The following is a 25,349-nucleotide window of genomic DNA, read 5'->3' as shown; positions in this document are numbered from 1 at the left end:
TACATATGTATGTATGTGCACACGTGCATACATCCATGATATATCTGTACTCGTACGAGTTGCAGTTGCCAAAAAGCAAGGGGAGCGGAGCACTGTACATCCTCGTCTGTATTGGAGTCGCAGTAGAGCGGAAGTCATCATTATAAATAAAATTTCAGTTCAAAGCGAATCGGGAAAACAATCATTTCTTCTTATGTATGGACCAATACGATACGTAAAGGGGAAAAAGGGCTGAAAGTGGTGCTTGACTTCGAGCTCGCAGTCCATTTACACTTAGACCAGAACTGTCCCAACTGTTCCTCTTTGCCGGTCAGTAGTTTTTAGTTTAGTTTTAGATATGATTATCAGCCTCTTGCGTTGTTTATTGAACACAGGTAATCGTATGCAATCCTATGTATGTATGTACATGCTATTAGTATTAGTAAAGATAAACATATGTATGTTATAAAACTAGTACATAAGATGGATAGATATACGTCGACTAATTTATATGATACTAAAAGGCTACTTTTTGAATTGTTTCAGCATGTCAGGAAAGCGAAAATCGCACCCAAACAAATTTGATGCCAAGTCCAAGAGAAGTGTTAAAGGATTGGAATATCTACAGACTGAAGGGCAGTGTGGTATCACAAAAAACAGCCCATCGACTATTGGTAAAATGCAGCAGCAGCTACTCAACAGCAATGGAAACGAAGGATCAGTATCAACCTTTACCATAAGAAGAGGCAATGGGGCGAATGCGAACACAGTGAATAGGGATACGGATACGGAAATGGAAATGTGCTCGAGTATGGTGTCAACAAGTGATTACGAAAATACTGACCAGGATACCGATTCAAAGAGTTCCAGTACAACGGACAGTTCGAACGAGTCAGATGTTAATAGAAGGAGTACTCACGTAAGTTCCTAACGCCGTGGGCCTAACTGCAATGAATAATAAGATATTTTACAGTCAACTCGATACATATTAGCAAAAAAGTCGGATTCATGCGCAAGATACACTAAGAAGGCGAAGAAAGCTCGTCCGAGGAATGGAACTGACGATACAAAAATTATTATATGCCGCAAAGAGCAGGTTAACCTTTCGAACGGCTCCGACAGTGTTGATGTTGATTCTCAGCTAAGAGATAGAGTTGAAGGTGGAGTTACGGGCACCGGCTCCATCCAGCTGCTTGAAAATCCGATGCGAAAAGGCGATGACGTCGTGGCACCACAGCATAGAAAAGTGATTAAGCAAGAACATAATGTTGATATTAGTCCTGCGTCCGAGCTGTTGATTCCTGCCCAACAAAAAGAAGCTATGGAGATGGAAAAGTTGAATAAAATTTCACCGAGCCGAGAAGCTATTTCAGAAGAAAGATGTCCGCCTACGTCCTCGTCCTCAGCAACAACCTCATATTTTTCAATTTATGGAAGAGATCCTTCTTTAGAATACTCTGCTATACCTAAGCTAGGTTTTTCACAAAGGTAGGTCCGAACCGCCCCAAGCTGCTCTTTAGAATAGGACACCTTTAGAGAGAAAATAATACAAAAAAACAAAAATTAAGAAGTTGAAATATTTATTCATAAATTTGGCATGAAAAAGAGGCCGACACTTTCCTTTCCTGTCATCCGGTAAGCCTCAAAGTGCAAAATTAGCCTTCAATGAATGCCAGATTTCAATAGCTTCCTTTTTGGGAAATTGGCAAATTTTCCATTAAAAATGCACACCAAAACTAGCAAATAATTTTAGGGCAAGGATGGCAAACTGTAGCTTAATCGAACGACCCGCCGGCACGTCCGCTCTGAACGGCCATTCCATCGCCGCCGATGTTCAAATATAAGCTTACTCACTTGAATTGTTGCTTAATAATTGAATACCATGAACGGAAATAGAGAATAAAGTTACAGCAGCAAATTGTGAGCCTGACCGCAGGATCAATATCCGCACTGACAATCCGACGAAATTATATGAGCGGTACGGTACGTACTAGAACATATGTATGTTTGTGTTTATCCCAAATTGCACTCACTCAAAGCTATGCCACTTGGATAGATAACAAGATGAACCGAACTGGTTAGATATCTCTGTAGGATTGCCTACCGCATTAATAATGTAGTCGTAGATTTTGTACATCCGGCTGGTATTGATTTTGACAAACATTTTTCAACGGAGACCCCAATAGTTTCTTGAGCCGCCATTTTTTACGTGTCATAAAAAATGCATACATATGTATGTATGTATACTAGTAGCTGCCAAAGGAATAATTGTGGAAGATAAATCTTTTGTGTTTTAGTTACATGTGCATTTTAGGGCCATACCATACTAATCTTTCTTTCTTGTTGTTGATGCCTCTCATACTATTTCCAAACAATTCGGGAACATTGACGTCAGTCGATGTGTTATTCATGTTTATAATTCTCATTTTATCCATATAAGTGAAAATCTGTAGTTGATGAATAATTTATGTCTTAGTTTCGGCGACATTGATTCCTTTACACTTGTGGTGATAGTTGGATAGAGATGAACGATTAAATTGTTATATAAAAATTGGGCTAAACGTGGCTTAAATATCTTTTCTAATGAGTACCTAAACCTTATATTCGATCGTTTCAGAGAACAACCAGTGCTGTCTGGCTGTATCCGGGAGGACCGTACATATGAAAAGGATCACACGGTCTCCGAAATGATACGACAACTTCAACTGATTAGAAGTCGCTTGCTTACACAGGCAAGTAACAGCGCGATTATATACTTTTGTCAATCAAAATCTTAGTTATGAATGTATTGAAACTGAACCCGTCTAACCCTATTGGTGGACTCATCGGACTGCCTCCAGTAAAAAGCAGAAACTAAACTATGTACATTTATGAAAAAGTCATACGATTACATTTATTTATCGCATAATTCTCTAATAGGTTTTTTAGGACTAAAAAAGACCCTACCACTATTTTTAAAAAAGATTGCTATTATAAATGTATTTGTTTCGTTGCGCAGGAATTGTCAAAGCTTTTGTAGCGTCAATATGCAGATGAAATTTAAGGTCTTTTTATGTGGCACTCAGCCCCAGCGGGCAAAGAGTGAATCACGTATCTCCACTTCCTTGCAGGTAACAATTGCAAATTTGCATATACTCATACAAATTTAGGTAAGTAGTCACGTATACAGACTCGATTCTAGCAAGAAATGTTTCAAAAGGGGCCAAAACATTACATACATCCTTCGCCACGACTGATTGTTCTGACGATTCAGTACTCCGATTCGATTCCCCATATCCTGTATTTTGGCAAAAAGAAGAGTTTGTGCAAACTTTCAGTTAGATAATTTTAACCTGAGTGCCTAGTTTGTATCTAAAACTTACCATAGGCGTATGTGTGTATGTACATATATATATATGTATATATTTACTTACGAGTATATTTTTAGTGTGCAAGCGTCCTCCGAAACCATTTCTTTCTTTAGCTTTCCATTCCTTTCATTTTTTGAATTTCCCCGGCTGTTGCATACAAATTTGTATTATTCTTTCTTACTTCCTTTATTCACAGCTTGTTTCATTGTGTAGGAGAGGACCTTTCTGTGTACATTCATTTTACTTTTTGTATATCCTTTGCGATTTTCTGTGCTATGTTAAATTTTCTTTTGAATCGCTTTTGTACTGTGCTTTCCATTCAAGCCCGGAACAATAAGCTTTCCTTTATTCTGCGGCCTCTACCTTCTCCCCCCCCCCCCCCATTCGCTTTTATGTAATGGCCGGCCGGCCACATAGCCATTGCCGGGGCCATAGAAATAGCAATAGCACATAGCCACGATACCACCATACCTGAGGAACCTCCCATTCTCATAGCAGCTTTTCTTCAAAACTTATGGGGCTTGGCTTGTTAGCTGTCAGGACATATATACATATGTACATACATATGTATATATGTAAATACATATATATTTATGTATCCATCCACTAAAGTTATGCTATTGTGCATACTTACGAGTACACATAATAGAAAAAAAAGAGTGCTTCTTTTTAGTTGTTTCTGCGTATACATATGTACATACACAAGTGTTAACACTCGGTTTATCATCAAAAAACAAAACAGATATTCCGTGTTATGCTCTTGTTATCCTTTTTTTCTGTATCGTTCAAATTAGTACCATCTTACCCCTACTCTGAAAGATATGTACATATATTATACATACATTCTCGTACTCTATGAATGTGAAGCGCAGCGATAAAAGACCAAATCACTTGATAACTGTAGCGTAAGCGTGAGGCAGCAAATCTGTAACGTGACAATGATCGCGCAACTTCAGCTGGGCTTAGGCTCAGCTTGGTCTTGGGCTTGGCTAATCGGCTTGGAATCACGCTAATGTGATGTTTATCTGCCAAATATTTTGCTAAGGAAAAGGGGATGATTGACGATGATGACGAACCGAACACTGATGATTACCATTGTCATTGCCCAAAAAATCTGCATTTTCCAGTTTCGTTTTCAGGGGTAGTTATTTAGTTGCTTGCTGAACTGACAATCACATCGCCGCCGCAATACATAATTCCAATGAGAGATACTATCTCTCTGTTAAGTACACAGTTCAAAAGGTTCCCATTAAAAGCACATTATCACACATGTGCTCAGCCCCTTAGCCCCCTCCCTTAGCAAGACATTTCTCACAAGGAGTTGCTTCTTTGTATACCCCGTACTCGTAAAGTAAAAGGGTAAAAGTACAGTACATACGCTCGTTCGAGTCTCAAAATCCCAAATTAATTCGAATTAAGAGACGAGTCCAGTCCATTCAGGCTTTGTAAAGAAATGGAAGTCCGATTTGGTCATATGTACATAAATACATACACATGTACTTAGATATTATCTGGTGAAAAATAGTTTTCGGATCGGTTCGGTATAAAAATAATAATATAATTTCAGTAGGTCTAATTCTAATACATATAGAAATTTGATTTTCTACTGTAGCGGCGCGCCTCTTGCTTCTCTTTTCTTAGACGGACTTGAAGATGTACACACATACATATGTATGTATGTACATAAATATTATATGCCCTCCAGTGAGTGTATCATGAACACCCCAATATCTCTGATACTCTCACGTACATACACGAATACATGCACATAGAGATAACATTAATTAATATCAAAAGCTCCCGCAGTGGACATACATACCACTGTTAAATTTGCCCACACGAAGCATCTTCGATCTGTGTTGATGTCGATCTAGTCGTGGCAACTCAAGTTAATTAAAATCCCAAAGTGAAATTTACAAACATCTAAAGTATTTACGTATATATTTACGTATGTACGTATTTATGTATGTAAATACATACTTAGTACATATATGTAAATAAATACGAAAATGTGCCATCATACGGGCTGTCTCTACTTGCACTCCATGTGCATTGCAAATCACACCGGAAATGCATTTGAAAATTTGCCTGCAAATATTCTTATATTAATCAAAACGCGCTAACCTTGCAAAGCCACTGCATCATCATAGCATGACAGCCTCAACGCTCAACGTTGCACCAGCCTGACGTATACGAAATGGAAGGAGAGGAGATATACGAGTATGTATGCATTTGCAGAAGGAGGCGGAATAAAAAGTAGCAAAAGACAGAGAGTTCTATTTTTAAAATAAAAATTTATGAATGAAAACAGAAATTCATACGATACATAGGATGTGTTTCATCCATTGCAAACTTTCTTCATCGGTTGCGCCACATTAAGCAGGGAAATATGTATGTACATATGTACATATACCTAGTATGTACAAATTTTACTTGATCGAGTCGTCGTTTCGCTTTCCTAATCAATTGCAAATGTCAATTATTTATAACATATAGTATACATATATACTTACACATATGTATATTTACATTATATGCATATATGATCGCATGCGTTATGAGAATGACCATTGGAGGGGTAGAATAGAATATACTATTTTCGATAAATTAATTCCATAAGGGAGTCGACGAATCGTATTGTCTATACGGTGAAAAATAAAATATACATATGAACATAATCGAGTATGTACATATGTATACTTCTATGTACATTTAGAAGAGAACACATAAAATATGAACAATATGCTGTTGAAATGTTTCATATTCTGTATAAATACATGTGTATTTATATACGTACAATCTGTGCATTTTGTTCCGTAGAGCCATTCCTTCCCCCATTCTCATCGCCATCCCATCCCATCCACGAGCCCATTCATGGTGTGAGTGTGGGTGGTGGCTGTGAGTGCGAGTGTAGCATATAGTGTGCGGCCGAGAACGCGGAACATCTCTCATATAAATTGATCGGCCAGTTCATATTTTATCCGCACGACAACGTCGAAATGCTCAACTCATCCATAAATGTCGTAAAATTCATAAATATTGCTGTAAAATGTTCATTGTCTCCTCCGACGATAAGAGTGATTTAGGTCATTTTAAATTTTGAATTCTTGCGTGGGTTCTGCGTAGTTTCACCCATAGCATAATTTCTCTCTGATCGTTCCCCCAAACGCCAAAATCAAACCTATCATACATACATTCATATGAATATATGCTGATATATGCATACATAAATTAATAAATATGTATGTATGTACGTGTGGATGGATTTGGTCAACTGAGCTATTGAATCACTGTTGATTGCCTCGCGCCTGAAAGAGGGATTATAAAAATAATATTTTAAGAAAAGATGTTCGTTAAAATTAGATATTAAATATTACATACATATGTGTTTAAAATTAACGTAAGGTAGAGCAATACCAATCCGAAATGGAATAATATTAATCTTTGCAACTTAGCATAACTCACTAGAACCATTTCTAGATGGCACATCTAACTTCTTTTAAATTATGATTTACGATACATCATACGATTCTCTTATTAGGTTGAGGCTAATTCATATTATCGATTAACTCCAGCTGTGGCTCTTCTATGGCTTCAGCAAGCCGTGTCCACCCATCAACTTTGTCACAGCCACATACGGGTCACGCGTATGCCACACGCCATACCTCAGATATCTCTCTCATCTCATATCCCCTCTCCTCTCCTTCGCTACCCCATCCGTGTGGCAAGTCTGATATTTATAAGACGTCTTAATGAAGTGAGAAATGTTTTAACAAAGAAAAACAGGAGCCGTCAATTCTTTGGCAGGCAGAGTCACCCATTCGTCGATGTCGATCATATCAATGAGTGGAAAAGCGGAAGATGTGGAGTGTAAACTAGACAGAATGTGCACAAGTGTCCTATTTTTAGATCTCAAAAGAAGAAGAAACATAACTAAGTGCTGCATTTCTACATTATGGCATTTGATGTTGACGGGATCGGAATCGGATCTGTAGATTTCTACATCGGCCCAGAATCTATAACGAGTACTGTAACACGATTTCTGATAGCTGAGCAAGCAGCTCAAAGAACAACCCAATAAGGAATGCTATCCGGTATTCCAGCTAAATGATCAAAAAGTTAACCGAATGATTATTTTCGGCTTGAAAACCAATTGAAACTACTACAATCCTCCAATTACTATAATCCTCCTAGTTTTGGCTTAATTACTTTCAGAAAAAAATATTTTTCGCACAGATCACATATCAAAACAAGGGGGAACGATGTGAGTTGCTGCGGCGACCGCAACTCTACATTTATACCCGATACTTAGTCAGTATGGCTCTCCTCCGGCAGACGCCGCTAATATTAAATGACACGACAAATAGGAAATGGAAGTTTTGAAATATACTTGTAACAGTGACATATCACAGAAGTCCGGATATAAAAGGTCGTTGCTCTAGCTCTTATAGTCCTTGAGCACTAGGCACTAATAGGGACGGACAGACAGACAGTGCTAAATGAACTCGGCTATTGATGCTGATCAAGAATATATATACTTTATGGGGTCGAAAACGATTCCTTTTGGAATCATCCATTTTCACCACAAATCTAATATACCTTTATACTCATTTTGAGTATCGGGTATAATTAGATTTTACTTGGGGGACCAGATTTTTATTAGACTTGGGATATTCATTTGAATTGTAGAACGTATATTTAGATTTGTACTATTGCAACATAACGATGCACATCTGTAAAGAGGATATTGTAACTCAGCCAAGCTGCTTAAGGGTGTCGGTGTCGAATGGCTAAATTAACTTCTGCTGCTACCGCTCGTGTTGCTCCTTAGATGGAGCAATAGCACGTTCGATGACCCAACGGCCTGCCCAACATGATTGCAATTATTAGCAAATGGTTTTTAAGGCCTCGGGATAATGATTCTATAAGGATACGGTTCTACAGACGTCTTACCATGAAGCATGAGCATGTTCTTAATATAGGCAAAGTTTTTATGACATGACAAAATACAGAGCAAGGATTAGTGTTACGATAAGGGTGTAGCAAACGAAGTGGTCATGGGCTTTAGCTTTGGTCATCCATAGGCGGATAATTAGCCACCGAACTCACTCAAAAGCCGCTTCCGGACTAGAGCCGCAGGCTTTCAAGGCCTTCCTCATGCGCTGCGTGAGCAAGGGGAGGCAAAGGCGAGTTGGGGGTGGTGTAGATGTCCTTTACCTTTGCGTACTTAATGACTCCTAAAATGGCAAATAAATCTGTGGTTAAGTGCGTGTGAGTGTGTTCGCAAACAGCCTGAACAATGTGAGTGCATGCCATTGGCTCCTATATACATATGTATGTACTATACTCGTAAATTACATTGCAAATAGCTCCCACTTTAAACTTCTAGCTTGCCTGGACCGAATTCGGCCCTCTTACATTTACTTACGCACCTAAAGTATTTCGATACATCGGTTTAAGAAAATTGAAGTAGAATCGAAATTCCCCTTCCACTAACCTATGAACTTGCTGTCCATTTAATAGATCGATAATATAAACACTATACAAATTTACCCACATATCACATTTTTGGATGTACATACATACATACTTACATATAGTATGTACGTAATTATGGACCCGTGCGTATTTTAGACAACACATTACCTTATGAATTCGTTTCTGTTATACTTTTCATTTCCTATACTATCCCATCATAATGGTGGGATATTTTGTCAAAAAGTGTATAAATGATTTCTAGGGTGGAAATCATAAATGTTATATTTAGACATGAAGAAAATTTATAGTGGCATATTCTATGGCCAGGGAGCCACATGGAAACCAAAGTCAAAGTCGTCAGTGGATTTAAAGGTGAACTCGTGTTCATTCGTGACACAATAAAAGTTGAGAAATGTTTACTTCGCAGCCGATGGACAGTCAACTTTTCTGAAATCGATGTTTACATGGAACTTTGATCTACTTAATTCGTATTCTTACATATGGGGTGATGGTGATGCTAGCATCTCAGAAGTCTAATCAGAATCGAATTATAGTTCCATCACGTTCGCAGTACATCTGACACATATGTAGATTTAAGCACTTGATTATGTTAGGTTGAATCGTAATAATAATAATACCATAATAATAATTTGTACAAATCATGTTTTCAAACTAAAAAGTGAACTAAACGGGTTTAATTGATTTTATTTATACTATATACCTCGGTACTACCATTCTGTCAGCAGTGCAGCAGCAGTACATACATTGGTTTTGTAACAGAAGGCGAGCAGCCAGCAGGTTTTCAGAAATGGCATTTAAAGATAGAAAAGAAACGGTCAGATGAAAATGCCTACAGCTACATATTTAAAGTACATCGAATCGACTGTCTAAGGTGATCAACAACATAATTATAAGTCGACAATGTTAATGCATGAGATCGGAAATGCACACAGTTGCTAATAATCATAATACACGAAAACAAAAAATTGTGAAATAGTAAGTTTCTCAGCTGTGAGAACTGTGAAATTTGATTGGGAACTGTTCGACCAGTGGAAACTTATTCCTGAATTTGTGAAACTAATCAGTCGTTTGTCCTCAGAAATCCTTCAGAAGGCTTCACTTCACAAAATCCTCCCCAATAGAAGCGAAGAAGTGGGAGTTAGGGATGGGGTTGGGACTGGGGCTGGGAGTGCGTTGCTCAATGCCTTCTAAATTTGTCTGGATCTACTTTTGCCGGGAAAAGTTTCTGTTCATGTCCCGTGTTAGAATTATTAGACATTCATTGTTGTACTTGGTGGTAATGGATGAAGATTGATGATGGCGATTGATGATCGTTATTATCCATATCATTGGCGGGGATGAACATGGTCATACGTGTTGACAGACCGTGTCACACGCCATATGCATTGCTATAGTAGCCGTAACCGAAAGCCCTGGATCTGTGGCACCACTGATAGCTTATGTGGATGCAACCCCGCTCTTCATTTGTGACCCCATTGTCTGGCTGGAACAAAGGGCCTTGGCCGCCTGGCTCAATACATTCGCATTGGCGCTACTTTGGCAACAAAACATCGACAATGAGCTTCTAATTTGAATGCTATTTTTCCCTTTGTTGTCACAGATTTAATCATCTCCTTCTAGATTGCGTATAGCCGTCTGGCGATTTCCCATCATTAGAGCCCCCATTGTTTTCGACTATAAATACGTCGCTTTATTCTTATTGTGGATGATGGGCTCGCCAAAGATGGGACACACATATTTTAATATTGTAGCTACAAATATGACAACCAAAACGTCACGAAGGCAAAGCTAACATTGTATACATTATGAACTGTACTGCAACCCAGAATCGGATTTACGCTTAAAAGCTTACAAGCGTTTATCGGGCAAACTAACCGAACTGGCAATATGCGCATAGGCATAGAAAATAAGCTAAGATCACTCCGGAATACTACATTCCGCACCGCAACCGTAGAGTTGTTTTGTGTTCAGGATGTCGCTACTACATATAACCATAATAATAATTTGTACAAATCATGTTTTCAATTTGAATTTCAATTTCCCCAATCTATTTCTGAATTTCCTGAGCAAGAGTGGGGCGAAATGCGAACGACATGTGGATGGTTCGTGCGTGTACCGCTCGCAGTTTGAACGTGAAATAACTTGTAATTGAATTGACGCCGACGCAGGATGCAGGATGCAGTAGGATGCTAAGGGAAGAGTGGCAGAGTGGCAGAGGAGAATTACGAATTGTCGTGCAAAGAAAGAAAAAACAATTACCTTAAACACGCTGGGCGGTCCGGTACAAATTTCGATGTTTAGGCATGGCATGGGAAAAAGTGACTGCTCCTCACAGGCTCTTCTGTCACATGTCGCGACCTTAGCCTGCCCAAGAACAAGACCTTTGCACTTGACACAAGCCGTGCGGGTGGGCGTGGGCTGAGGGTTGTTTGAGGGTAATCGTAATTAGAATAAAGCCAGAAGTCGAGTGGCAGAGTCTCTGCAGCGTCGCGACGCCGCCTTTCCACCCCAACAAAGCTAAAATCATTTATTTATATTTCTCAACCCTGGTCATTCAATGACCTGCACGTGCTGCAGCAGCCTGGTTAGGACCGTGTAGATCAGAGCCAGCGAGTACAAGCATCTCCAGAGTGTTTTCCCTTTTTCTGTGCAGTTATTCGAGAGCCATCAGAGACTGGCGTTCAAGTTTTTATCCGCATGCCTTTTTTAAATCCAATTCATAGAGTTTGTGTTTTATAATAAAAGACAGGTGGATGTGAATATGAATGTGATTGGACAGCCGCAAGGCCATATGACATTGCGGGAGTTATAAGGTCAAAACTAAACTTGGCTACTTCTGTATCTTGATTTTTCTATATCTTCCGCTGGGACCTGTACTGCAATAACTTTCCGTCGTCTAAACAGATATTTGTTTCACTTTGAAAGTTCCATTCTCCACTGTAAAGAAACTGTACAGGGAAGCTTCAATGATCGGCGCAATTGTCGATCTTGGGTGTCTTCAGTCATCAATAGCCGAGTCGATTGAGCCCTGTCTGTCTGTCCGTCTGTCCGTCCCCTTCAGCGCCTAGTGCTCAAAGATTATAAGAGCTAGAGCAACGATGTTTTGGATCCAGACTTCTGTGATATGTCACTGCTCCAAAAATATTTCAAAACTTTGCCCCGCCCACTTCCGCCCCCACAAAGGACGAAAATATGTGGCATCCACATTTTTAAAGATACGATAAAACTAAAAACGCAGAATCGTAGAAAATGACTATATCTTCTAGAGTGCAAAATCTCAACCAGATCGTATAATTATTATAGCCAGAATCAAGAAAACAATTTCATTCTTTCTCGCTCTGTCTCTCTCTAACACACAGGTTTCATGGTAGGTTTTGCCAATTGCAAAATATGAGTTCAAGGATCTCAGAACCTATAAGAGCCAGAGCAACCAAATTTGGTATCCACACTCCTGTGATATCGGACCTTGACCGTTTTGTGTCAAAATTTCGCCACACCCCCTTCCGCCCCCGCAAAGGACGAAAATCTGGGGCATCCACAAATCTCAGAGACTATTAACGCTAGAGTAACCAAATTTAGTATCCGCACTTCTGTTAGATCTCACTATAAAACATATATCTCAGAATTTTGCCCCACCCCCTTCCGCCCCCACAAAGGACGAAAATCTGTTGCTTCCACAATATTGCAGATTCGAGAAAACTAAAAACGCAGAATCATAGATAATGATCATATCTATCAGATTGCGGAATGTGGATCAGATCAGATCATTTTTATAGCCAAAGGGAACAAATCAATTTGCACTGGCTACGCTGCGTCTGATTTTCCGTCTCTCTCGCACGCACTCTTTGTCGTGTCGTTTAATTTTAGCGGCGTCTGCCGGAGGAGAGCCTACTGACTTAGTATCGGGTATAACTGTAGAGTTGCGGTGTCCGCAGCAACTCACAACGTTCCCCCTCGTTTTTTGTTTTAAACTGCGATGTAATTTTGATGAAGACTCCCACTTATGAAACTCCAGATGCGAGACTTTTTAAAGATATATAATGATTTCTCTATTACTGGAAGGATAGAAAAATGTGATGAATGCGTTACTAATTCTGTTTCTTAGCTCTTGTCGGATGTTTGGCGTTTAAGGATTAATTTTTAATAGGGGACCAAATTATTAACAAAATGAATATACCCAGCTTTGATTCAAAGTACGGCATACAAAACAAGAGTAACAACAATATGGCGACAGCGAAAGCAACAGCAGCAACATAAAACGAGCAGTTTATTATTATAATTGAGTTGAACTCATTTGAATTTCACGGCACTTTGGGTCTGAATGAAAATAAGAATAATAAGAATCAGAGTAATCAGTTTTATATTACATTTTATTATATTATTTCGTTTGAGGACACTGCGTCAGAACCGTGATTTGGATGGTAGGGATGGGGATTGGAATGGGACGGGACAGGATGGTGATTAATTACAATTGATGCCAAATGGGAGTATGGAGATAAAAACTTATTTTTGTGCTCAGAAAAAGTTTCTAACTGTCCAAGGAAACCACCCGTTGTGCCTAATTTCATAGAAATTGGTTTCCTATGGGTCCAAGAGTTTAAATATCCATTTTCGTGCTATCTCTACGGTAGATCTAATCTCAGATGCTTTACAGTAGGTATATTTTCAAGGCTATTGATTTTTCCCAAGTAGCGCAAAAAATCTGGAAGAATTCTGTTCGCCCTTCAAATACGTTATTGATAGCCACAGGCTCAGGCTTTGACAGCAACAACAAAAGGGCTACGAAACGCATTTTTTACAATGCCAAATTATTTAATAAAACGAGAGGAAAAAGTTGGTCAGAGAGCACGGAACTTTCCGGCAGTCATCCCCATCCCCATCCCACTGCCTACACCTCGCTCACTGACAACTTGCGCCCAAGCCCAAGCCCAACCCGCCAACCACCACGTCGTAGTCACTCGAGCAAGTCAATGATGCGATGACACAGCGTGTCATCGGTGTAATTTGCAGCCCACAGCCTCTTTTCGATGGATTTGGCGTCTACTCCTACTTCTCATTCGTACTCGTACATGTACTTGTACCGAAGCTGATGCTGATTCTGATGCCACAGGGATTGTTGTAATATTAACGGTTTTTGTTACAGCTTTCGGGGACTGTAGCGGCCGTTTGGGAATTGGAATTTGACAACTACAGGTCTGAATGTCTCAGCTGGTGGTTGCGGTATTGTGGCATTGCGGTTTCCCTAAACCTTATCGGATTTGGCCTAGTTGGGAGTCGACAAACGAAGCGTGCCAATGAATTTTAATGGCAATCGCAATTTCAATCACAATCGCAATCTGAACGAAATCTTTTCTTTTCCCAATGTTGACAACTTGATACTAACAGACGCAATGCAATGAAATTTAAACAGTAAATGCCATATAAGTCCGATTTTGATTTGACGGTTTCGGAATATACTGATGGGGAATATTATTTTCATATGTAAGAAATAATTTATGTACCTGTACACATGTAAATTTTTATTGCGCACAAAATCGTTTAGGATTAATAAACAAATATGCGGCAGTCACTCAATGGCTATATATTCATAGACACACCCGTATCTCTGCAAATTCATACTTATGTTATGTACATTGTGCAAGCATTTTCGTTCATATTCATCATGTGGTTGGATGGTAAAGATGCGCACTACGTACACACGCACTACGTAAGTCCTGCTCTACGCTTGATTATGAATTTGGCGAAGCGTTCTCATCTCCATGGTTTGGGTCCCACGCCACGCTTCTATCAACCCGCTTTGATGTCTAGGCGCTAAGAAGCACTCTACAGACGCGAAATTACGGAAGCGTGTTTATACCCGGTATCTGGAGTGTACAAGCGTACATTTACCCTTGAAGAGGGTATATCGATTTAAGCAAGATGTTTGAAACTCACGAAGGGAAGTCTCTCGAACCCGAATAAGATTTGTCTCTAGTCTCTCAGCCCTTAAGCTTTAACCTGTCATAGACCCTTCTCTTTGCTGCCAACAGTTTTGAAGTCAATATTTTAAGTCATAAGCTACAAATAGGTATGTATGTACATACGTAAGCTGGAATATGCTATTCGATATGTTTCGATTCATAACTATGTCAAAATTACAGCTGCTCTGTGGGAAATTTCAAAATTATCTGGTTAAACTAACTTATATCTATCATAAATAGTAACAAAGACCAACGAAATTGTGCATTGAAAAGTAAAAACCATATGAGAGCTCCTTTCACCTGACAGAAGTCAAATCGCAATTGTCCATAGGCTTTTGTTCCTTGCTGATTCTTAGAAAGGTTTCTGTCTAAAGCGTAGTTTATTGAGATTTTCATGCTATACTTTGCTGTCAACACACCAATATATTGATGCAATATATATACACAACTAACTCTACAATACTATACATAGTGTATAAAAGAATGTTCCAGAATAGCTGCTTAGCTGTCCCTCAGTTGGAGTAATCGTAATCGTCCATTTAACCTTATGTCACACCGCTGCTTCATACTTTTCGCCAAGTACGCTTGTGTAGGTGTTGGCTTCTTTTATATTCGTTATTTATTTATCTGCTGGGCAGACGCTGTGACAATAATAATAAAAATAGAGAATTGCTGCTTGGCGCACCATCGGTCTTAAAAAAGAGCCTGGCCTGCGACAACGACAAAGATACCTCTTCCTCGACTGAAGTCCCTTTACTTGACGCTTAAATATTCTTCAGTGCTTAAGTGGCGTTGCGGTTGCGGTAGTAATCGCACATTAACAAAAGGAAGGCGCCGTGCCCTCTAGATTTATATCCTTATCCTTTGAGTTGGACTGATAGACTGATACGCAACCCAGTTATTCAGCCATTTTGTTTGGTTTGTTTACTACAAGCTCATTCTAAATTAATGTACACTTGGAGGGGGCATAGTTTTTTCTTCAAAAACAACGCATCGCAGAGAGGAACGCATATAAGCCATACAGATTCATGATTATTGGAATCCGAGTCGATCGTCAGAGCTAGAATTTGGATAGTGGTGCAGACCAATTTTCCTTTGGCAGTCTGTAAACTGTTACTTTTATCTGTTATATTATTTAAATTCTAGTTTAGTGGAGCTAGCAAAAAAGCCTTTGTCCCCAGCTCGTCATTTTACTCTCCCTGTGGTTCCTCAGTATGTAAATAAAATGTGAAAAAGTTATTGTTCTCTCGAGTCGTTACTCGTGCAAAGACAGACGTAAGGCGGCAGAAATTGCATTCTGCGGAAATTTACAGTTGCTCTGCGGATAAACCGAAATACGAGTAACTCGTCCCACTTGTCAGTGAATTTGGCATGAGCTGCTCTTAGGTCTCAGGGCTCGGGCTCCGGACGCCACAGAGACTTCAGTGGGGTTGCAACAATTGTTTATGAGAACACGAATTTGCAACAAAACAGACTCGACCCACACCTTTTCTCGATGAGCTGAGAAGTGAGTATCACTTGAAAGGTCGCTATTGTGTGAATTCGTTTCGTTGCGTTAATGAGGTGCCTGTGCCCGTGCGCCTGGGTATGCTCGTATTCTGGGATGGAAGCAGGAGAGCTCGAGAGCTGGAGCGCTGGAGAGCACATCTTGTCAGTGCGATCTGGGCCCCGTGCACTTTTAATTTTAATTGAAACAGAAGGTTTATCTAAAAGCCCTTTCACTCATGTTTTCTTTAGCCTCGCTTACCACACAGACAACGACAACCCTCCACCATCCACCACGCACTTTACGAGCATCTCAGCGTGGACCTGCCACATCTGGCGGCAATTACAAACACCAGCGGGATCATCATCATTACCTATAAGCACTTAATCAATTAAGAATCTGCTTTGAAGGCAGCAAATCCTAGTCTCTGTCGGGATCGTGATCAGGGATCCCTTCTTCAGTATCGCCTTTCCTCTGTACCATTTCAGAGGTGTACGAGTAGGTTTCCCTAACGCAAGCAAACGAGATGAAACAAAACGGAATATACAAATGAAGTACAATTTAATAATGAAAACAAACAAATAAATAAGTCTGACCCATGGTGGTGAGTGGTGGATGGTATATAACAAGGTTGGAACTGGAGGCTGGATGGGGGCGTTTGGGACTGAGTGACGGCGCCTGACAAAGTAAACGAATAGGATAAATAAGCAAAGACAACATACATACGTCCAAAAATCAACAAGAACAAAAAAAAATCCTACCTAGAACACAACGAATCGGAACGGAAAAGAACAGAACGCAAACCAAATAAAATAACGGAATAAAACAATCAGGAAATTGTCCTTTGATCTTTTTCCTCCCATGCCCATGCACCATACCCAATGAACCCCAGCTAACTATGCCAGCGTAATTTTCTACTGCTTATTTTCCGCTTTTGATGACATAACCAAAATAACAAGATATACAAATAAAAACACACAAACAGTGTCTATGTCACTTTCGATTACGGTGGCTCGTCAAAAGTTAAACACGCCTTCAATCAATACGAATGCAATGCCCAATAAAACGCTAGACACAAATATCTCTTTTGCTTGGTAGGATATTGCGCATGCCAAATAATGATTCCTAAACGGTGCTAACACTTGGAAGTTTGCAGTTTCAACTTAACAGTTTAACTGCACTGTTCGGAGAGTTAAGCTTTCAAAAACCAGTGCAGATAGAAAAACCGTCATCTTTTAAGGTTCGTTGGCTGACTGTACACTGGAGTACTTAAACTGCTGTCTCCGATTTTCATGTAGGAGACTGGGTTTGTTTCGACTTGTCTTTCATATAGAAGCTATATGATATAGAGGTCCAATACAGATAAAGTATCCGATGCTGCCGAGTTTAACGAATTATTGAAGACTATGTTTTATTATTGGTCATTTTATATATGATATAAAGCTTCGGTATCAAACATTATATTGAATTATCTTTAGAAACAAAACAGTACACATAGACGAACATGGCCATGGCTGTTAACGAATGAAAAACGAGGGGGAACGCTGTGAGTTTCTGCTGCGACCGCCACTCTACATTTATACCCGATACTTAGTCAGTATGGCTCTCCCCCCGGCAGACGGCACGTACATTGAACGACAAAAAGTGTGTGCGAGAAAGACAGAAAATTAGTCTGAACGTGTCGTCGGGCGCCGCGTAGCGACCGAAAATGGATTTGTTACTTTAGCCGTTAATAATAATCATATGGTTATCCTCTATGATTGTGCGTTTTTAATTTTTCCGTATCTTCAAAATTGTGGTGTGGATACCAAATTTGGTTGGTCTAGCTTTAATAGTCTCTGAGATCTGTGGATGCCACAGATGTTCGTCCTTTGTGGGGGCTGAACGGGCTAAACTTGTAACAGTGACATATTACAGAAGTCTGGATACAAAATGTCGTTCTAGCTTTTATAGTCTCTGAAATCGAGGCGCTCATAGGGACAGACATAAGGACGGACGGACAGACGGATAGCCGAAGAGACAGATAGATAGACATGGCTCTATCGACTCGGCTATTGATACTGATCAAGAATATACATACATATGTATATCCATCCACACATCCATTCTCATCACAAATCTAAAATACCCCTATACTCATTGTGAGTATCGGACTTACTTCCTATGCTACATCTAAGTACGTCTGAGCCTGCAAGCTGGGTCTTGCGCATAATTAAATCTGCACATAGACTAAAACTAATGCGATTCAAAAATAGCCCAAGTGTGTCCCGAGCTTTTTAAGTTTTTATTTTTGTACATACGAGTCCATGCAAGAAAGGATTTCGTCATGGATTTCTTCAACCTTCAATTCATTGTACGTACATATCACATATGTATGTATGCACATAATCCTACTTCTCAGCTCGCGATTAAAAGCATTAAATGGTGGACGTTTATTATACAATTTATTAACAAAACGGCTTACACATTATTCTTTTTAGACGATTACGATAGTCTGAAACATAATAGTTTCTCAGTCGTCCACAGGTATCCAAGCTAAAATTGTTTCTTTTCTAGATATTGCGACGATTGAAAGGCGCGAACTATCGAAGAGCCCCCATGCATTTCGTTTGCATTTCCGGCAATAGTAGTTGCATTTCACATTCATTAATATTCTCACTTTGTCTTAAAGTCTTAAGCTCTCACATGAACTGCCGAAACCGCAGCTGCACCCGCACAAAGCGATGCGCACCAGTTTTGCATTGGGATCGTAGCATCGGCGATCCTCCACTTATTTTTTGCTAGACTGCTTTTCCTGTGAGTCGAGCTAGTCGAAAATTCTAGAACCAACCGCACGCATGATTTTGAACTGCCGCCTAATGTACGATAAAACACGAGATCAAATATGGACCTATAGACCAGGAATATTAATTAGAAATAATATCGATATATTAAAAAGATATTACAGTCTACGCATTCGCAACCAATAATGCTCAAATAATGGTAGAACATACATACATACATATGTACATGGTGGTGGTTGTGGTGTGGGTTTTATTCAAGACGCTTTTGTTCAAAAACATTCGTGTGCTTATGACTAGGTACATATTTATAAGTATGTACTATATGTACCCTCATGAACATAGTATTTATGTATCGAAATCATAAAGATGAACTGTAACTGTACGAACGTACATATGTACATTTGCTACGAAGGGACAAACAATCAAGAGGACGACATGTCTTATATATGTACATACGTACAGGTGCATATCTGTATGTACATTTGTATGTGCATATACACATGTGGACTTACATATGTATGCCAGTCGTTACCGTCCGCCAACCGAAACGCAATACAGCAGTTACCTCATACAATGGCAAATAATTGACGAGACAATTGGCTAAGGCAAGCAGGCCGTGCATTAACCACCCACCACTGCTGGCTTCGCTTCGTCCCTGAACGATAAGGGGAGGAGCTTCAAGTTTATACTCAGCTTCGTGTTCGTTACGTTTCGTATTCTTATTGTGTTGCACAATCAATTCAGTGCCCTTTTCCGTTTGCGTTGGCGTTGGCGTTGCCCTGTGTCTGGCTATCGATTTTTGTTTGAGCCATGCAAAAACAAAAAGGTTTTTGTTTTTCATCATTTATGTATATATCAGTACACATACATACCTATGTACTTATATATGTATAACATATACACAGATTTATATGTATATATGTATGTATGTATATATACGCCAGAGACAGATAGAGAGAGAGATAGAGAGAGAAATGCTTACCAATGGACGGATAGAAGCTGAAAAAAGACTACGAGTGTGTAAGAGAGAAAGATATGGAAAGAGCGAGAAAGACAATGCTTGTAATTCGTGCACAATATGTATGTGCAGAACAATTGAATACACGCCCACATCCACATCAATTCCCAGCCAACCCAACCGCTCTGTCTGTCGTGCTTTGCGACTAGGGGTGGGAGAGTAGAGGACAAAAAGCTGCGCGGCAGTGGAGAGAGCAAACGAATCGCAATATAGAGAAGCTAAAGAGAAGAGACGAACAAAACAAACCGATGGTACTATACTGTGCTCTTAGCCGCTCTCGCAGCAATTCAATTGTTAGATTTTAAGCTCTTCTAATAAGAGAGCCAGTACTGCTTCGGGTCCAACCAAAACCAGCGATGCGACAGTGACAGCGACGTCAACAGCGGTCGGGCGTCTGTTTGAACGGGAAAATAGAAAAAAGTACTTCTACCTCAATCTTTCGGGCGCCGCGGACAAGGAAACAACAAAATAGTGTAGAATTTGTTTCTGAATTCAGAAAAGTCCGTTGAATATCCCATAAAAATATCCATATTAGCAGCAAAGAATTTATACATACATATAATGACGTTTGAAACAGTAAAAGGAAAGTGGAATATTGGTGCATGCCAATAACGGTCGCATGGAAATGCCAGCAAGCAATCAGTCCTGTTCGTTGGACTTCACATACTCACACGGATACGCGTCTCGTTGCGATTTGTCATTGTGTAAGGCAAGAAAAGGTGTCTGTTCCGCAACGCAGTGCCTCAGCCAATCAGGCAAAAAACATTTTTTGGCCATCCCACTCATTTCATATACACACCGACAGAATTGGCATTCAGCTTTCTTGCAGTGCAGTAATGGCAGTAATGGTGAGCCACCTGTCATTTTAAGTACAAATCCGAAACGATACACGTGCTTGCTGAGCCTGAGCTTGCTAAAAGCCTGAGGACTTTAAAAAATTATACTTCAGTATAGTGCTAAATGAGCTAACATGAAATGTAACTCTTCTTTGTGAAGAAAGTGCTTCATTTTCGATAGTTTTGCGGACCAAAGAACTAGCGTCAAAACAGAAAAAATATATTATTATTTCCAGGAAATGGAAGAAAGATGAAAATTCTAACAGTGGAAAAATTCAGAAATTGCTGATCACAGTCACAAACACTTAACACTGTACACTGTCGTAACACGTAACACTGTCAACGACCGAAAAATTTTAAAATACTTGAATAATACTGGTCTGGCCAATATAGTTCATTTTTCTTTATCTTAAAAAAGTCCTTTCTGTCGTTTCGATTTGGAATGTTAAACAAGTACAAGTCAAAGTATAAACACTTAGCTTTTAAGTCAAATTATAGATCATTCGATTCTCAGAAATTTCGTTCTTTCATTTCGTTACAGACTCAGTTCGATAGCATGACTGACATTGATGCAAGTATTCAGCAGCAGCAGCAACTCCAAAATGTGCAGAGGCTGCAGCAAGAGAGTAGCCTGCAGGAGCTGCATCATCAGCTGAATACACAGTTCGGGGCAGGACGTTTTACAGCGCCGAATCCCCATCATCAACATCAAGCAACTGCTGTTAGTCCCGGCAATTTGGTACCGTTTCTTCCAGCTTTTCTGCGTCCACCAGTACCTGCACAGCAGCTGATACAACTAATGCCTGGCCATGTGAGTTCGCAGTCACAGCACAGTCATACTCATCATGGACCAACGAGCGCACACAAAATGGCTATGCAACCAATGTGGCCGACAGCTGCGGTCGCGGCGGCACACATTCAGGCCGCTTTGGCGGCAGCAGCAGTGGCCGCTTCCAATAATAATAACCACAGTTCTAGCAACAATAATCTTCTCGCAATATCGGCAAGTGTGAATAAGCCGACGGATAGCTCCGGTACACTACCAACGCTTGAGATTGGAGCTTTGAGAGGAAGCTGCAAGTCAAGACCAGAGTCTCCCGTTCAGGAGTGTCATAGCTATTCAATGCTTTCCTACAGCCACACGCCACCAGAGTCACCCCACGGTCGAACAGCCTTAGTCCAGAGTCAAAGTGTCCCAGAAGAGTGCTCCCTAACCTTCCCATCCTCGCCGGCCGATCATAGCGTAGCAAGTCTTTCGGAAGCAGTTCAAGACTCCGAAATGGAGGTTCCACTAAATCTAACCAAGCCGAAAGGATCGCCGGGTTCTTCTCCAACCAGTTGTTGCCCAAGAGACCAACGTGAAAGTCTTACTCCTGTCGTATCCAGTCCGCCATTAGGCTGGCATCATACAGTCCAACATCATTACACAGACATGGAAGCCCCACTTTTAAAAACTCGTGTAAGTAACATTTTTTTAAAGGTTGTCTTATAATTATAATCATAAGAGCCAGCTGTGACTTATGTCTGCCAGTTAAACTTTAAAACTGCCGGCGAATTCAGCATCGAGTCTCATATTGTAGGTATATGGTATACGTATGTAATTTTAAAGGTTTGAAAAGCTCTATTCTGTTCGTTGCCAACATCTGGCAAGATAAACCTCAGGACACTGAGGGAGAGAAAACCATCACTTCGGCCCACCACACCCCATACAGATGTCTAGGCGCGTATGTATGTACCTTATGCTGTGCGCAGAGGAATCAGTCGGAAAAACTATGTGTGCATGTAGAAATGCGAAATACTAAAGAGTACCAAAATCAATACAACACATTTATTTAGATTTTCTTTGTATTTTTATTTCAAGGGCCAAATATGGAATTCTGCTGGCGTTACGGGTGATTGTCCAACATTATGTCCCTCTGGTATTGGAGTTGGCGTATCACGGGCGGCACGGATCAGTCGCGATTCCACAAACAGTTGCGGCACGAATTCAGAACGCTCCGCAGCATTGGACCCAGACTGTTTTAACAAAAATCAAGTTAGCCCAGGTGCTCAGCCACCGTCATCAACTCATCCGCAGAGACATGGTAATGGACACGGACATGGCCATGGTCACAGTCATAGCAAGCCACACATCAAAAGACCCATGAACGCTTTCATGGTATGGGCAAAAGATGAGCGTAGGAAGATTTTAAAAGCTTGCCCTGACATGCATAATTCAAATATTTCGAAAATTTTGGGCGCCCGCTGGAAGGCTATGTCGAATGCAGACAAACAGCCGTACTATGAAGAGCAATCGCGTCTCTCAAAGCTCCACATGGAGCAGCATCCAGACTACCGCTACCGGCCGCGTCCCAAACGAACGTGTATCGTGGATGGAAAGAAGATGCGCATATCAGAGTATAAAGTATTGATGCGCAATCGCCGAGCAGAGATGAGGCAGCTCTGGTGCCGCACTGGTGGAGCTAGTACTGCGGGTCCGGGAAGTGCCTCTGCTGACTCCTGCTTAAATGGACAGGATGGTCCACCTCATGTGCACGCTGCGGCTGCCGCAGCTGTCTATCATTTGCAGGACATGACACAGGCTGTAGCAGCCGCCGCCGCGGCTGCAGCTCATGGGGATGAATGTGGAACTCCTCCTTCACAACCGTTGGGCTGTGCGACTTCTGGCACTTTCTATTATCCTGCAGAGAGCTTATCGCCCTCTGGCTTCTCATCAGAGGAAATGGAGATTTCATCCCAGCGTGAATTAGACGACTAAGATAGCCATCAGCAGACTTAAGCAAGGCATGCCATACAAACCAGCCACAGAATATCTAGTTATATGTATGACTTCTTGCCCTGCCCTATATGCCTATATAACGTAAGCCTCCATGTATGAAAATAAGAGAAAAGAAGATAATGCAACGCACCTTGGGGTTGTAAATAGAAAAAAATTCTAGGATAGTCCTTGTATAGTCATATAAGTTTCAGTTCAAGTGCCATTACATATGTATATTTTAAATAATTATTAACTAATATGTGAATCAATTGTTCGCAGGATGCTCCGTCTGAGTCGGCGAACCGGGACCAGCAGAGCATTCATGGGAACGTTGCAATTTTTGTGCCATTCATGCACCAATGCCGTAGCTATAGAAAAATATCCCAATTCACGCGTACATAAATAGATAGCTAGTAACGTTTAATATTTGTAAAATATGAATAACATAAATGCATACATACATAGTACATAATATATACAAATTATGAATGATGTTACTCGGGCATTGACGATTAGAACCCACTTATGCATTGGGACACATTCAACATAATATACATATACGCATATCTGTACGTTAACATTCACGTTGTTAAGATCATATGCTCTATATACATTCTCGTACGTACGAGTATATACGCCATAATCACACATAAGTATTCCTATTTTTTACCGGTACTTAGGCGAGCTGAACGGTTTTATGTAAGATTGTTCATCATTCTTTGTGAATATTATTGATTTTCTAAGATTCAATTTAAACTAATCAATAAACCATGCACATACGGAAATACATATATATATGTATGTATATTACAGTGTATGAAAATCTGACATGCATCCTACCAATCAGCCTGTATACCCATCCCACAAAAACAAAAGTAATAGTAGCGCATTAAGTAATAGACCAATTAAAAATTTATATTTGTCTAATATTATTTGCCTTTCATAGCATTGTCAAAACCAATCAAGAATGTAAATCTATAATTTGTATAAACTCATCAAGCCAGATAATCGCCATTTAAATGTCTTTTGCTGATCCAAAATTCATACCTAAACTACAAATTGAAATGTTAAAAAATCAGCTCATAATATACGTACACTCAAGTACAAGCTAAACGATTATTTAGACACTATATATGTACATGTAATTAATGGCAATATGATATGTTAGTGGACTACTCTCTTAGCTTTCTTTTGGCTATAAGCAAAGAGCACAAGCTATCCTTGTCTAGGTGTAGGCTACATAAAATACATACATAATTAAACACACACAAGCATACACATAAATCTAGTTTCTACATACACGTGCAATAAAATTTTACATTTCAGTTGGACAGTACCAAAAATATATAATAATTTTCTAAAAACAGCAGGGAATATAGAAAACATGTGGATGTACATGTACATATATACATATGTACGTCCATATAACTTGAAAGTAAAATGGCAACCGTATTCTACTTGACTGGACTGAAAAACTAGACTGAGAGGACAGAGAACATATGTTTGGAGGTAGTTATTTTCAGAATCACCAACACGAAGAGTTGCCGTACAATTCTATTGCTTCTCTGCCACTGCAGAACCACAGAACCCTAGAGCTCTCTCTCTCTCCCTCTTTCAATCCGCCAGAGTGCGCCACACTGAACAAAGAAGAGAGAGAGAGAACGAGTCATCATTATAGTA

At 40.0% G+C, this 25,349-nt stretch overlaps 3 protein-coding genes across 7 annotated transcripts; 2 read left to right on the top strand and 1 right to left on the bottom strand.

The window, feature by feature from the left end:
- The first annotated feature begins 622 nt into the window (after positions 1–622).
- Positions 623–2,756, top strand: LOC113566249. The gene is made up of 3 exons (XM_026991034.1): positions 623–898; positions 953–1,467; positions 2,597–2,756. Exons 1-3 carry the CDS (start codon positions 659–661, stop codon positions 2,754–2,756), a joined length of 915 nt encoding a protein of 304 aa, XP_026846835.1. The 5' UTR covers positions 623–658.
- On the top strand, positions 2,688–25,006 carry LOC6603484 (transcription factor Sox-5). 5 transcript variants are annotated; one of them, XM_026990986.1, is made up of 3 exons: positions 2,688–2,711; positions 21,453–22,370; positions 22,773–25,006. In XM_026990986.1, exons 2-3 carry the CDS (start codon positions 21,468–21,470, stop codon positions 23,667–23,669), a joined length of 1,800 nt encoding a protein of 599 aa, XP_026846787.1. In that variant the 5' UTR covers positions 2,688–2,711; positions 21,453–21,467; the 3' UTR covers positions 23,670–25,006. The 5 variants fall into 5 exon arrangements, with proteins under 5 accessions (XP_026846787.1, XP_002028465.1, XP_026846786.1 ...); XM_002028429.2 differs by lacking the exon at positions 2,688–2,711 and adding an exon at positions 3,072–3,089; XM_026990985.1 differs by lacking the exon at positions 2,688–2,711 and adding an exon at positions 20,157–20,779.
- On the bottom strand, positions 3,229–19,920 carry LOC113566248. The gene is made up of 3 exons (XM_026991033.1): positions 19,570–19,920; positions 6,584–6,637; positions 3,229–3,256 (listed from the first exon to the last, which is right to left on the bottom strand). Exons 1-3 carry the CDS (start codon positions 19,899–19,901, stop codon positions 3,229–3,231), a joined length of 414 nt encoding a protein of 137 aa, XP_026846834.1. The 5' UTR covers positions 19,902–19,920.
- Positions 25,007–25,349: the final 343 nt, after the last annotated feature.

This window comes from Drosophila persimilis, unplaced genomic scaffold (assembly GCF_003286085.1).
Source record: "Drosophila persimilis strain 14011-0111.01,24,50 unplaced genomic scaffold, DperRS2 tig00000652-arrow-arrow-pilon, whole genome shotgun sequence".
In the NCBI taxonomy this organism is placed as follows: Eukaryota; Metazoa; Arthropoda; class Insecta; order Diptera; family Drosophilidae; genus Drosophila; species Drosophila persimilis.
This window is presented reverse-complemented; position numbering and strand designations above follow the sequence as displayed.